This window comes from Puma concolor, chromosome B4 (genome assembly GCF_028749965.1).
Source record: "Puma concolor isolate L17-30 chromosome B4, mPumCon1.1.hap2, whole genome shotgun sequence".
NCBI lineage: Eukaryota > Metazoa > Chordata > Mammalia > Carnivora > Felidae > Puma > Puma concolor.
The window spans coordinates 113,490,219-113,505,300 of record NC_141673.1 but is presented as its reverse complement, the minus strand read 5'-3'; the positions used below and the strand labels follow the sequence as shown (position 1 = coordinate 113,505,300).

The 15,082-nt window shown below is 36.8% G+C and overlaps 1 protein-coding gene across 1 annotated transcript in view; it reads left to right on the top strand.

Moving 5' to 3' along the window:
* Positions 1–15,082, top strand: part of LOC112867579 (uncharacterized) — a 208,164-nt gene that overhangs the window by 154,335 nt on the left and 38,747 nt on the right. The window contains exons 5-8 of the mRNA XM_086715140.1: positions 4,877–4,987; positions 11,056–11,166; positions 11,506–11,643; positions 14,509–14,610. Coding sequence (XP_086571266.1) covers positions 4,877–4,987; positions 11,056–11,166; positions 11,506–11,643; positions 14,509–14,610 — 462 coding nt within the window. The remainder of the gene's footprint in view (positions 1–4,876; positions 4,988–11,055; positions 11,167–11,505; positions 11,644–14,508; positions 14,611–15,082) is intronic.

Genomic DNA, 15,082 nt, shown 5'->3' with positions numbered 1-15,082 from the left:
CTATGAAGTCATCTGATCCTAGAATTTTCTTTGTTGAGTGCCTTTTGATAACTCTCAATACATTTATTTGTTACTTACCCATTTAAGCTTTGTATTTCTTCTTGATTCAGCCTTAGTATTTTGTATATTGCTAGGAATTCACCCACTTCTTCTAGGCTGGCCCAATTTGTTGATGTTTAATCGTTCATAATATTCCATTATAATTTTTAAAAAATTTCTGTGACATCAGAGGTAATAGTCCTCATTTGTGATTTTATTTATTTGAGTCCTCTCTTTTTTCTTAGCCTAGTTATTGGTTGTCAATTTTGTTTATCTTTTCAAAAATCCAACACTTAGTTTAGTGATTTTTTTATTGTTTTTCTATTTTTATTTATTTATGCCCTAACTTTTATTATTCCTTTCCGTCTGCTAACTTTGATCATAATTTGTTTTTCTCTTTCCAGTTCTTCCAAGTATAAAGCTAGGTGTTTTTATTTGAGAGCTTGATCTTTTAGCTGCCTTCAAATAATCAAGCCATGCTGATTCCTTCAGTGTTCTAGATAAGGAAAGATAGAAGTGGGCCTCAGGGATCATCATGAAAGGATTTTGAAGCCTGAAACTCACTTCTCTCTTTTCCTCATGGGAGAAATTGTGAATGAAGGCATCTCTTTCAGTGCAGAGCTGTGATGGCTTGGTAGAGGAGTGATACAGATAAAGTGAAGTCATTTTTCTTGCCCTTTTTAAAATTATTTTTTAACTTTATTTATTTTGAGAGAGACAGAGTATGAACATAGATGGGCAGAGAGAGAGAGAGAGAGAGGGAGGGAGGGAGAATCTGAAGTTGACTCTGCACTGTCAGCACAGATCCCAATGTTGTGGTCAAACTCACAAAACTGTGAGATCATGACCTGAGCCAAAATCAAGAGTTGAATGCGTAGCCAACTGAGCCACCCAGGTGCTCCTCTTACCCTTTTTAATATGGCTGTTTTAGGATGCTATGCTTCACTGGTGTGGTGGAACCTCTCAACCAAACTCTGGAGCTCTCATAAATGTATTTTATCCATAGATGGTTGTTAAATCAGTGTTAAGTGGAGTTCAGGGCAGAGACTTCTTAGTCTGCCATCTTGCTGATGTCACCCTCTAAATCATTTTAAATTAAACTCATCAAAAGATGTTTTCTTTTATTCATGAATCAGTATTTGAGCTTATATTTTATAGCAATTTTACATTTTAACCTAAATTGTGAGTACTCCAAAATAGCTACAGAATAAAAGACAAATTATTAATAACTTTTGTTTTTTTTCTCTAGTCTTAAGACTATTTCATATCCATGGGTTATACACTCAGTATTTGCCAAACCATATAACAGGCCAATAATAGTCTCTTAAAAGTATTGCACCTTTCATAGGAGAAGGGAAGTTAAGATAAGATAAAAACAGAGAGGGAGGAAACCATAAGACTCTTAAGTACATGGGGAGCCTGGGTGGCTCAGTCGGTTGAGCGGCTGACTTCAGCTCAGGTCACGATCTCGCAATCCATGAGTTCGAGCCCCATGTCAGGCTTTGTGCTGACAGCTCAGAGCCTGGAGCCTGTTTCAGATTCTGTGTCTCCCTCTCTCTGACCCTCCCCTGTTCATGCTCTGTCTCTCTCTGTCTCAAAAATAAATAAACGTTAAAAAAATTAAAAAAAAAGACTCTTAAGTACATAGAACAAACTGAGGGTTGATGGGAGTGGGGAAAATGAGTGACGGGCATTAAGGAGGTCACTTGTTGGGATGAGCATGGGGTATTACATGTAAGTGATAAATCACTGGATTCTAATCCTGAAGTCAAGACTACACATATGTTAACTAACTTGAGAATTAAAAAAAAAAGGAATTATACCTTTCAGCTGACTCCAGAAGATTATGGTACCAAAGGCCAATGGGCACCTCTGGCTTCTAGCAGTATCCTTCTGCCATAGGCTCTAAACACTGAACTGAGAGGTTACTGAGAACTATAACCCAAACACAAATGTGAGTCAAAGACTCACTCTGGGTACAGAGTGAGTGGTGTGTTGGAGGGCCTCTGAGTCATTCTATGATTACGTCCTACTCAAGGATAGAGACCTTTGTGGTATCCTGATATATGAATTCCATCAAGATGATCACATGATGAATGCCAAAGCACTAATAGCTGAAAAGTCCTACCAATTGTTGGGCCTCCTTTGTATTTATTGGGGCTTAGAGATACTAAAAGCTTAGCAATTATCTCTTATAGAATGAAACACACTGCCCCTTCCCAGTTTAACCCCAGAGATTTTACTTGGTTACCAGGTCCTTGTGCTTTTTTTTTTTTTTTTTTTTTTGTATTAATGTCCCAGTCTTGTTACCACATGTGAATTCATGTGCCTTCTGTCTTTGTTGGATAGTACCCTTGTTTAGGTTCAAAGGAGGGTATCAGTATTTGTATAGGGTATCAGTGTATAGTGGAAAGCTAGTGTTCCATGTGGGAGTGGGACTTTTTCCAGGTCATGGCCTGTGGAAAGACATTACCTGTGTATTGCAACTCACTACACATATGGCAAACTGATCTTGAGCATCCATGTGGATAAAAATGTTGAAAGGGACATTTGAAATATCAATTACTTTATACATATTTCCCTCTGCTTACGCAATGACCTGCATGACAGTAATGATATTGAATAACATCATTGCACAGGGCTCCATGATTGCATTGCATCTCTAATAGTCAGTTGAATCTCCAGACACAAGGGGCTTAATCCACAGGCTAGATAGGGCTACTGAATGGAGAAATAGTCTCATGGAAAACTTGTGCTTCATTAAGCTCAGAATAAGGAAGCTGTCTCTTTTTCTCTTCCAAATAGTTGCTTTGGTAGTTAAAGGCGCTAGGCAGTAGTAATCTGTTAGGCTCGGAGTTTTCTACATTAGGTCTCTGAAATGGTCACAATTGCAGGATTTCCTGTCATAGCTTAGGGATAAAGGAGAGGGGCTGGGCATGCACAGATATATAAACATATATATCAACAACGCATTCAGTAGTGGAGTCCATAACAATAGGGTTTGGGGTGGTGGTGGCTGAAGGGATATACCTATAGTTGGTTGCCTCAAATCCAACACCAGAGAGTATTATCTGTTACTCCTTCATCTTGGTCCAAAAGGCCCAAGAAATACAATTCCTCCTAACCTCCCCAATGAACTGTGACTTTGCCAAATGCCTCCATGTTACCAATGGGGTCATAGGGACCTTGGCCTAACACATAGTCTTGTTTATTTTTTAAAGTTGAGAGATCTGAGTAAAAGTAGGAGGCTGTTCTCTGATTCATCTTAAGATTCACTGGGAGGCCTGGAGGGAATAGTCATAGGAGTTATCACTATGTGGACTTTAGTGGGGCTCTGTGTTATGCCCCAGTGACCATTATCTGGTCACAAGTATCTGATAGCTTTTTAATCTCTTCCTGGAGACCCATTGTCGAGTAACAAAACCCATAGATGTCTTTGGGAAAGACTTTAACCAGGTGGTCCGGGAGTAAGTACTCACTTATCATTTGTACATCATTCTGGCTGCTAGTGAAAAGTTGGTATCTTGCTAGTAGCTGCTTTTTCTTTGCTTGGAAGTTTTTAAGTTGAGATCTGGATTGTTCCATGAACCAGCTGACATCACCTTGTAAGGAGGTTTAATTGAGCTAGGTAACCAGTGAGAGTTGCAAGAATGAAATCAGATCGGAGTCTGGTAAACAATCTCATCATTTACTATACTCGCTCCTAATTGTTGAACCAAGGAACTATCAGGTGGCTTGCAGAGCACCTTGTAGGTGGTTGTAAAAGTGGTCCATTTTTTTTTTTTTTTTGTAGAGAACTCACCTTATTTGGACCAAACCAGTTCAAGACCAAATAGTAGCTAACTAAGGAAGGAGAGCGTCTCAGGTATTAATGTTGTTTCTTCCACTTGACCCCTTCTTCATCTTTCTTAGGCAAAGTGGCCACTGAAAGACTTCCTGAATGAGGGAGTCTGTAGTGACACACTTCACAAAGTGCCACTGTCCCTAACTACATTTAATAAGATTACTTCCTTTATGCTGGAGGCAAATTATTCATGGTTTCTTTGGGTCCCGGGGCAAAGTAATCCTGAGGGTCCTACATTCTTTTTCATTAAACATGAGAAAAATTCACTGCATTATAGGTTGTCATCAGCACCAGAGACATGCTTAGATCTAGTAGTCATTGTGTGCAATCTACATGAAGGGTCTACACAACTTTTGATGACAAACTACTTTATTTTCTGGTTTGTCTTTCCTGTGTTTCTTTTTCTAAAGGTAAGTATATATTTTCTTTTTATTTCCCATTCTTTTTTTCCTAAAAGCATACTTGATAGCTTCCATTTGCATTTTTTCCCAAATAAACTTACCTCTTAGCAATCCCTTAAAGTTGGGATATAGTAATTTTTAAAATTACTTTAGAGCCACATATGTAACTCTTTGTACCACATTATACATCAGAGTTGATATTACTTTGTTATTTAACCAATCTCATATGCTTATATATTTGGGTGCTTTTGAGTATCTTATAACTACAAATATGGTGTAATGAATAATCTTGTATGCGTGCATTTGAATTGTTTGGGCTATGACTATATATATTAACCTAAACTATAAATAATCCAAAGCAAGTAGGAACTAATATAAAATATATTTTTATGACAAGAAATGTTTATGAAATAATGAGACTACTTCAACACACACATACTAAAATTCTTCTCATCATAAAATCCTGGGTCTAGCATTATGGTAATAAAAATGAGAGAAAATAATGCTATATACTTGTTATAAGTTTGATCTCTAGAGATTTCAAATAGAACTGTTTTTCTGTTTAATGAATTAAATGTATCTCTTTATGTAGCTAATGATGATGTACCAGATAAAAACCTTATGCTTAAGCATCAAGACTCAAAGTCAGAAACAGAAATGCAAGTAAAGAAACAAAAAACTTCCCAAGGTGAGTCATTCATTAGTAAGTAGAATAATTATAGATAAATCTAAATTATTTTAAGTTATATTCATCAAATCTCTTTACTTTGGTTCATGAATATGTATTTGAACATATATTTTAAAGAGATTTTTACACTTTGATTTAAAGTAAGAATACCCTAAGATAGTTAAAGAACAAAAACAAAAGTATTGATAACTTCTGGTTGGAATTGCTTGTATTGAGACTATTTCACAGTCATGAGTCATATGTCAGTATCCACTGAAGCTCAATAATAGACCACTAATTATTTCTTAAAGGGTGTATATTTTTCACCTAGCTACTGCTAGAGATTACGGATTCAAAGGTCCAACAGATGTCTCTTATCTGTAGCAGTGTTTTTCTTCCTAAAGTTCCAACTGGCAAAGAGAGACATTGTTGAGATCTGTAACTCGAAAAGCAAAATGGATCAGAGGAGCCTAGGGGAAGGGTTGCCTCAGTGTGAGGGCTTCCAGGTCATTCTTCTGGTTGTGGATCCATTAAAAGTAAATGACCTTTCTTATAATCCCAGTGATAGGGGGCATTGAGCATGCAAGTAAGTGAATAGTTCCATCAATTATCAGGTATCCTTTATAATTGTTGTAGCATAGAGGGCCAAAGCCAGTTTCCTCTAATGGGATGAGACACCATACCTCTTGTAAATAATGCCCAGGAATTTCATTTGGGTACTAGGTTCTTGAACTTTGTAATAATGGTCCATCAAGTTACCACCTGTGCATCAGCAAGGTCTAGCCCTTGGTTTTGGTTAGTTCCTTGTCTGGAACCAATATAATGGTATTATCAATAACATAGAAAGCTATTCCTCCCTCTGGTAGTAGGATATTTTCCAGGTTATGATCTATGCATTGGTGACCGATCAAACATTTAGATAGATTTGTGGAAGGATATGAGTGATGAGTTATACCCATTCTACCCAAGAATGAACTGATACTAATAATTCCCAGGCAGAGGGATACTGAAAAGGGTTGCAATATCAATTGTTGCATAACAAGTTCCCACACTGTGGACAATAGTTTCTACATCAGTCAGTGTCAGATACTGCTAGTACCAAGGGCTGTCCTTTGTATTGAATGACCAAAATCAATTTAGTATGAACTCAAGGCCAGATGCACAAGTCAATTGATTTATTGAATGGGGACATAGTTTCCAGGAGATTTTGCTGTCTTAAGATCAGCAAAGAGGGAAATTATTCATCTTATTTCCCAGGAATATTTTTGGGAGACAAAGGTGCTGCTAGGTGCTGGCAATTAGGTAGGTTAACTGTTTTCTTATGCTCCCTTAAAATGGCTCTAACTGCAACAATTTCCATCAGGGCTTGGAAGAATGTGAGTGCAGTTTCTTATACACAATATATCTCTAACACATATCTCTAATACATTTATTTTCTGGGGCCATAACAATGGAATTTTTTGTTGACCCAAGAGGACCCATCCATAGTCTGGTCTGGATAAGAGTTCCATTGGTGTTGGCCTCAGACCCCAAACCAGACAGCATTATTTGTGTTCCTGTCATCCTGATGTCAAGAGTTGTGATTACAGCCACTTATGTACCACTATTCAAAAGACATTAAAAATGCACTTGTCCACCATTTCCCAGTTAATTTCTTCCTTAGCAGAGGTCTTCATGTGTCCACTGGGTATATTGGGATGTGGCCTATACCCTTGTATTTTTCATTTTTGAAAGGCAAAAGTTCAGAGTAAAAATTGGCTGGGCTTTCTGACTCCTGTCAAGATTCACTGGGAGGACATTTGGGCTCTTTACATAATTTGGCTATTGTTGATAATGCTGCTATATACACTGAAGTGTATGTATCCCTTCAGATCAGTATTTTTTATTTCTTTGGGTAAATACCTAGCAGTAGTTAGTTCTATTTTTAACTTTTTGGGGAACCTCCATACTGTTTTTCAGAGTGGCTACACCAGTTTGCATTCCCACTAGCAGTGTAAGAGAGTTCCTTTTTCTCTGCATACTTACCAACATCTTTGTCTCCTGTGTTGTTAATTGTAGCCATTCTGATGGGGTGAGGCAATATCTCATTGTAGTTTTGATTTATATTTCCCTGATGATGAATGATGTTGAGAATATTTTCATGTGTTAGCCATCTAGATGTCTTCTTTGGGAAAATGTCTATTCATGTTTTCTGGCCATTTTTTAACTGGATTTTCATTTTTGGGTGTTGTCATTTATAATTTATTTATATATTTTGGATACCAACCCTTTATAGGATATGTCACTTTTAATTATCTTCTCTCATTCTGTAGATTTCCTTTTAGCTTTGTTAATTGTTTCCTTCACTGTGCAGAGACGTTTTATTTTGATGTTCATTTTTGCTTTTGTTTCCTTGCCTCAGGAGATGTATCTAGTAGAAAGCTTATATGACCAATGTCAAAGAGGTTCCTACCTGTGTTCTCCTCTGAGATTTTGATGGTTTCATGTCTCACATTTAGATCTTTAATACATTTTGAATTTTTTTATGTGTGTTGTAAGAAAATGGTTCAGTTTCACTCTTTTTCATGTTGCTCTACAGTTTTCCCAATACCATTTGTTGAAGAGACTATTTTCCTGATTGGATATTGTTTCCTGCTTAGTTGAAGATTAATTGACCTTATAGTTGTGGGTTCATTTCTGAGTTTTCTATTCTGTTCCATTGATCTATGTGTTTGTTTTTGCACCAGTGCCTATACTGTCTTGATCACTACAGCTTGACTAGTGAATGAATAAAAATGTAACACACACATACACACACACACACACACACACACACACACACACACACACACACACTGAAATATTACTCAGCCATAAAAAAGAATGAAATCTTGCCATTTGAGATGTTGTGAATGGAGCTAGAGAGTATTATACTAAGTGAGATAAGTTATTCAGAGAAAGACAAATACCATATGATTTCACTCATATGTGGAATTTAAGAAACAGATAAACATGTAAAAAAAAAGGAGGGGCAAACAATAAATCAGACTCTTAACTATAGAGAACAAACTTAGGGTTGCTGGAGGGGAGGTGGGCTGGGAGATGGGTTAAATGAATGATTAAGGGTATTTGTGATGAGCACTTGGTATTGTATGTAAGTAAGTGATAATCACTAAATCCTATACATGAAACTGATATTAACTGTATGTTAACTAACTGTAATTTAAATAAAAATTTGGAAGAGAAAAAAACATTGTAAGGAGTAGAGTGATAACACTTGTTTTTGTCACAGTAACTGTCACCATGTATACCACAGTGGTACAGACCCTTGAGTGCTCCTGAATACTACCTGTCCATGAGTACCTTGGTAAAGAGTCCTTCAGTCTCTTCATTTGAGAACCCACTGATGGGCAACTGAACTTATATATCTCGTCTAGAAAACCTTTGCTTATCTTGTCCAGGTTTAGCTGCCCAATTACCATTTTATATCACTTTTTCTGCTGGTCAATAGTTGCTACCTTGACAGAACTATTCCATGCCCACTTCTGTGGGCAACATGGCTGTTGTCCAGTCTCTCCAAGGAGTTTTGTATTTACAAGCCCCACAGATGCTAGTCTCCCTCAATAAGTTTAAAAAGATTATCTCCTGTATTATTGAGGGGAACTACCCAGTCTCTAAGGTCTCTTCAGGTCACTGGATCAAGTGACCCTAAGACCCTACATTCTTTTTTCCTTAAAGAACATATCTCAATAAATTAATGAGTCATAGGCTAACTATGACAAGGAGGGGTTCTTAAAATTAAGAGCATTGAGTGCAACTCAGCATGCTAGATCTCTGATAACTTTAGGTCCTATCACCAGAGGACCAAAGGCAGTAGCCAAGGTATTGCTTCCCTAGCTTAGAGTTCATCTGTTGAATATCTAATTTGACCACTCACTGTGTGTTTTGGCAAGTAAATTGAGAGGTAAATAGAAGGACCATTGTTCATGCTCAGAATTTAAAAGTAAAGTATATGTAAATAATACAATAGTACTCTCCTGGAGAGCCCCCGTCAGTGTCCACTAGCACTTCTGGAGATACATTGTCTTGTCTGATGCTGTGCCCTGTAGGACCCTATGACTTTTGTGAATGATCCAGTTGTATCCCTCAAAAGAGTCTTGTAGACTCACTAGCACCTCCCAAAGTTCTCCTTCCAGAATTTTACTTTATTGTTGACTATGCCAATTTGTCAGAGAAAAAGCTGCCAATTTTGACTTCGTCAATTTAGATAGCAAACCCAACTGAAAGTAACAGTTAAGCTTTTATTCACTTACTACAATAGTATAAACAAGAGTCTAAATAGGAAAACGTCTTTCATTTACTCCACAGAACCAAACCAGCAAAGGGTCAGATGTATCAGTACAGATGGGAGTGAAGTTTGGGGGAAGATAATCTCATAGCTGAAGAAGCCCCAAACAAAAGGTTCTGGTCTGTTTTTGAATCCAAGAGCCTTGCAAATATTGATGTAGGATGACTAGGAGTACAGAAGTCCTAAATACTGAGTTGAAATGAGAAAGGTATCTTTAAATATCCCTAGTAAAGTGGCCTATTGAGAAGTGCCTAAAAAGTACAGTGTATTAGCTGACTCCTCACTTTTTCACAAGAAGGCCTCTAATGCAGGCACCTGGCATGGAAACAGAATGCATAAGATGGGTCTTAGTCTTTGACTGCAACTACCTCAAGTGTCTGGCGTTCACAGGCTGTACATTAAACTTGGTGTGGGTGGTAAATTCCAACCCCTTTCCCCACTGTGAGTACTGCCAGGTAGAAACTTTGTAATTGTCTATGATTGGGCCTATAGACAGATGGGTATCACAAAGTCAATGTCAAAATGTCAAATGTAGGATTTTGGCCTGGAGTTGGACTCCCATATATACATATGTATATATACACATACACATATTTATACACACATACACATATGTGCACATATACATGCATATACAAATGCAGAGAAATATTTAGATAGCAAGCCAAATTGAAAGTAGCAACTAATTTCTAAATTAATTTAGAAATCATGAGTTCTCATGGACATCTTAAATTTCAGTCCATCCCCTCAGTACTTGTTCTTCCCTTCCTTTTTTTCATATGCAGATGTTCTTTTATAGTGTGAACCTGACTCTGAACAACCATATTAATTTGCTTATCCCTACAACGTTTCTGAAATTATTTCAGAATTGCTTAGTATATTCTACTAGAAAAATAAACCTATTGAAAGATTCTGTTATATGTTTGTAGTCTGCCCCCTACTCTCTTGTTGAAGAATGAGGGTTTATGTTAAATAATACATTGCTGAATTCCTTAGATTAGTACTTTTTCTGTCTAAGGTTTCTTTCCATTTTAGTTGTCTTATACTTGACCTTATTTCAATTGTTGGAATATGCATAATGTGATCGTGCTTCTAAATTAGAAAATAAGTAAAAAGGTATACTTAGAGATTACCATTCCTTCCTCATTATTCCCCTCACATCTTATAGTCGATTATTTGTATTTTTTCTTACATGCTTCCTGTGTTTTCTGTTTTAAAGGTATCTATTTTGCTCTCTCTTTTTTTATTTTCCTTCTTTTAAAATCATTATCCCCATTTCTGGTTTCTTTTTTCCACTTATTATTATCTCCAGGAAATTCTTATAAGTCAGCTTATAAAGATCTTTATCACATTACTTATGAGAATTTATACCATGCCATAGTTCATAGAATTATATCTTATTCAGTCACCCATACTTGAACATTTATGTAATTTTCAATATTTTTCAATGAAAAATAATGTAGAGATAATGTATATATATTTTCACTTTTATTTTATTAATATGCATTAACATAAAGTATAAATAACACAAGAAAATTAGAGGCTAATATAAATATTTAATGCAAAATATGTTCTTGAATTAAGGAGATAGCTCCAACAATTACCCATTAAAACCCTTATCACCTTATTCATGTCAGATTTCACATTATAGTGATGTATTTATAATTGTTTATGTGAAGGAAAATGCTGCTACAGACTATTCCTAAGTTTGAAACTTAGGAATTTCACAATAGTTCTGTTTTGTTAAATGGTGATTTAAAAGCCTCTCTTTATGTAGCTCATGACAACATAACAGATGAAAACCCTGTGCTTGAGCCTCAAGAGTCAATGTCAAAAACCCAACTTCAAGTAAACAAACAAAAAATTGCTAAAGAGGAAAGAGTCACTAGTAAGTATAATAATTATACATAAATATTTTAAATTAATCATATCAGAAGATTGTTTTACTTTGGTTCATGAATATGTAGATGAACATATATTTTGTAGAAAATTTATAGTTTGATTTTGAATCTGAATATCCTAATTGGAGAAGAAAGTCAAAGTATTCATAACTTTTGTTGGTTTCTGCTTGTAAGACAATTTCACATCCACAAGTCATGTGCTCAGTATCCACTAAGATCCAATGACCGACCAGTAGTATCTCAAGGGGTGTATACATTTTAGGAAGATTTTGGGTTCAGTAACCCACCAGTCACCTCTGACTTGTGGCATTGTCCTTCTGTCATAGAACTCAAATTGGTAGATAAGGTGTTGAGATCTGTAACTCAAAAGGCAAATGTGGATCAAAGGAACAAACTAGAAGGGTTGCCTGAGAGGCCTGTTGGAGGATCCATAAGGCATCCATTTGGCTGGGACCCACTTGAAGGTAGAGGCCTTTTTGGTAATATTATAGATGGGTATCATTGAGATGTCTGCATAGGTAATATGAAAGTTCCAGAAGCTAAATAATCCCACCAATTACTGGGTCTCCTTTGTATTTTTTGGGTAGAGAGAGAAAAAAAAGCTTTACCCCTTAGAACTTGGAGTGAGACAATGTAATCCTTTCCATTTTGCCCCCATATTTTGTATGAGTATTAGGTTCTTGTGCCTTGTTTATATTAATGGTATAGCTGTGTTGCTGCATGTGGGTTATTACAGTATGCAGTCCTTGTTGGGTAATACTCTTGTCAGGGTCCAGTGGAGAATGCCATAAATATAGTGGAAGGTTAGTACTTGATCTGGGGGCAGGGCTTTTTTCCAGGTTATGGGCTTATGGAAGGACATCAAGGGTATATTATAACCCATTACACATAAGGTAAACTTATGATCCTAATTACCGGTGTTGAACAGGGATGCTAGAAAGGGCATTTATGATACCAGTTGGTGCATACCTATTTCACTCACCTTGGGCAGTAAACTTCTATGAAGGTCACAATTCCAAGTGACACCAGCATCCATTTCTGTACTATGGTGTTGAGTGATGATAATAAATTGAGTCTCTAGCTACCCAAGGCCTTACACACAGACTGAAAGGGTTTATGAATAGAGAAAAAAATGTCATGGACAACTTTGTTTTATTAAGCTCAGCAATGAAGGCAATTTTTTTTTTCCCTAGGTAGTGTTCTTGGATGGCAAAGGCGCTAGGCACTGGTAGTTTGGTAGGCTTATAGTTTTCCATATACCAAATTAAAATGGCCCTAAACTACATCAGTTGCCAGTAGGGCTTGGGGAGGAAAGTGAGTGAGATGTACATAGAAAATACATTTAAACAAATAATGCATTCAGTAATGGAAGCCATAACAGTGGAGATTTTTAGTGGCCTGTAAGGACACACCCATAGTTGAGTTTGGATAAAGGTCCCATTTAGTACGCTCAGCCCCAAAACAATTGGACCTTATCTCTTTTCCCCTCATCCTAGTGTCAGTAATTATAGGGATCACATTCATATATGCACCAGTATCCAAGAGGCCTAGAAATGCAATTCTCACCCATCTTCCCATTGAACCATGACCTTGGCATACACCCTCATCCCCAGATGGAGATATAGGAATCTTGACCTAATTCTCATTGTTGTTTATACTGAAAGCTCAAAGTTTGGGTAAAAGTAGGTCGTGGGGGAGGAGAGGTCTCTGGTTATCCCAAGATAAACTAAGAAGTGCAGAAAGAAGAGCACTTGTGTTAGTCTTAGATGTCATCACCATTTGGCTTCTAGTGGGGCTGTGTGTTGGGTGACCTATGGATCACTATCTGGCCATGAATCCTTGTTGGAGAGTCCATTAATGTCATCCCTGAGGCCCCATTGTCGAGTAACCAGACTCAGAACTTTCCTTGGGGAAACACTTAATCAGATTGTTCAGAAGTGGGTTCCTGCTTAACATTTTTATGTTACTCCATTCACTAGTCAAACATCGTTATTTCACATTAGCTGGTTTTTCCTTGCCCTGAAATCTGTCAGTTAAGAGGATTCAGGTTGTCTTGTGAACCAATTGACATCACCTTATAAGGAGGTTTAATTGAGCTAGAAACCAGTAAAGGTGGTACAAATGACCCTGGAAATCTGAGTCTAGTTAACAATCTCCTAATCTGTTTACTGTGCTTGCCCCCCATTGTTCAACAAAAGGACCATCAGAGTGGCTCATTGTGCTCATCTTTCAGGTGGCTATAAAAGTGATCCAAACAGCCTTTCTGGTCTAAGGACACTCAATATTGGTGGGCCAAACCTGAGAAAGGAGCTGAGGACCAAGTGTGTCTAGGGTTTACATTATTGCCTTCCCCACTTTCCTTGTCTTTCTTGGTCAAGTGGCCACTGTGAGGGCACTCTGAATGAGTGAGTCTGCTGTGATGCATCCCCTCACTAAATTTCATGAGTTACTTCCTTAATGATGGAGGCAAACTACCTCATACTCTATGCTCTCCTCAGCTCACTAGCAAAGCAATGTTGAAGGTTTTGTATACTTGTTCATTAAAATGAGTCTCAAATATATACTACAATATAGGCTGTTCCTCAGTGAGAGGGACATGCCTAGCACTATCAAAAGTTATTTAGTAAAATTCAACAAACATCGTCCACAGTGACTTTGGAAAAAACTAAAAAACTACTTTTTTTTCCTGATTTATCTTTCATGTTTAATTTTGTAAAGGTAAATATCTATTTTTAAATTTCCTTTCTGTTATTTCCTAAAAGATAATGTACTAGATACCCTTTCTACCAGTTTTTTTATTCCACTTAACATTATATCCTGGACATTCCTCCATCAGTTTGATGGGATCTTTTCTTCATTTCTTTTAGAGTTGCATGTACAGTTGTTTGGATCGTACTATGTACCATAATTGATATTACTATAGTTTCTAGTATATACCTTAGTTTTTGAACCAATCTCCTATGTTTGCATATTTATGTGGTTTTGAATATTTTGCAATAACAAATATGCTGTAATGAATAATATTGTGCATATATATTTTCATTCCTTCATCAATAATTATGTTTTAATTTAAAGTATTAACAGAAATAAAAACTCAATTGAGACATATTTGAGAACTATGAATGTTAATGGAATAATGAGACAGTTTTAATACATCCATTAAAAACTCTTCTCACCATTTTCATATTGGACCTATAATTATAATTTACTTATAACTTTTTAAAAATGAGAGAAAACTTTGCTGTGCATTTGTCAATATTTTGAAAGCCTGGAATCTCACAATATTTTTGTTTTTCCATTTACTGGACTAAATGCCTCTCTTTATGTAGCTCATGATAAAGTACCTGGAAATCATGATCCTAAAGACTCAATGTCAAAAACTCAACTGCAAGTAAAAAAACAAAGAGCTTCCAAAGGGGAAAGATTCTATGGTAAGTATGGTAATTATAGATAGCTTTAAATGAAATTCATTGGAAGATAATTTTTCTTTGGTTTATGAATATTTGTTTCAGCATATTTTTTTTATAGAAATCAAAGATTGACTAAAGTTAAGTACCCTAAGATAACTATAGAACAAAGGGAGAAGTATTGATATTCTTTGTTCTTAATTTTTTTTTAATTTTTTTTTCAACGTTTATTTATTTTTGGGACAGAGAGAGACAGAGCATGAACGGGGGAGGGGCAGAGAGAGGGAGACACAGAATCGGAAGCAGGCTCCAGGCTCTGAGCCATCAGCCCAGAGCCTGACGCGGGGCTCGAACTCACGGACCGCGAGATCGTGACCTGGCTGAAGTCGGACGCTTAACCGACTGCGCCACCCAGGCGCCCCAGTTGGTATTTCCTGTCCTATGGTTATTTCTTGTCAAAGGCAACCACTCAGTGTCTGCAAAGGCCCTGTAACTG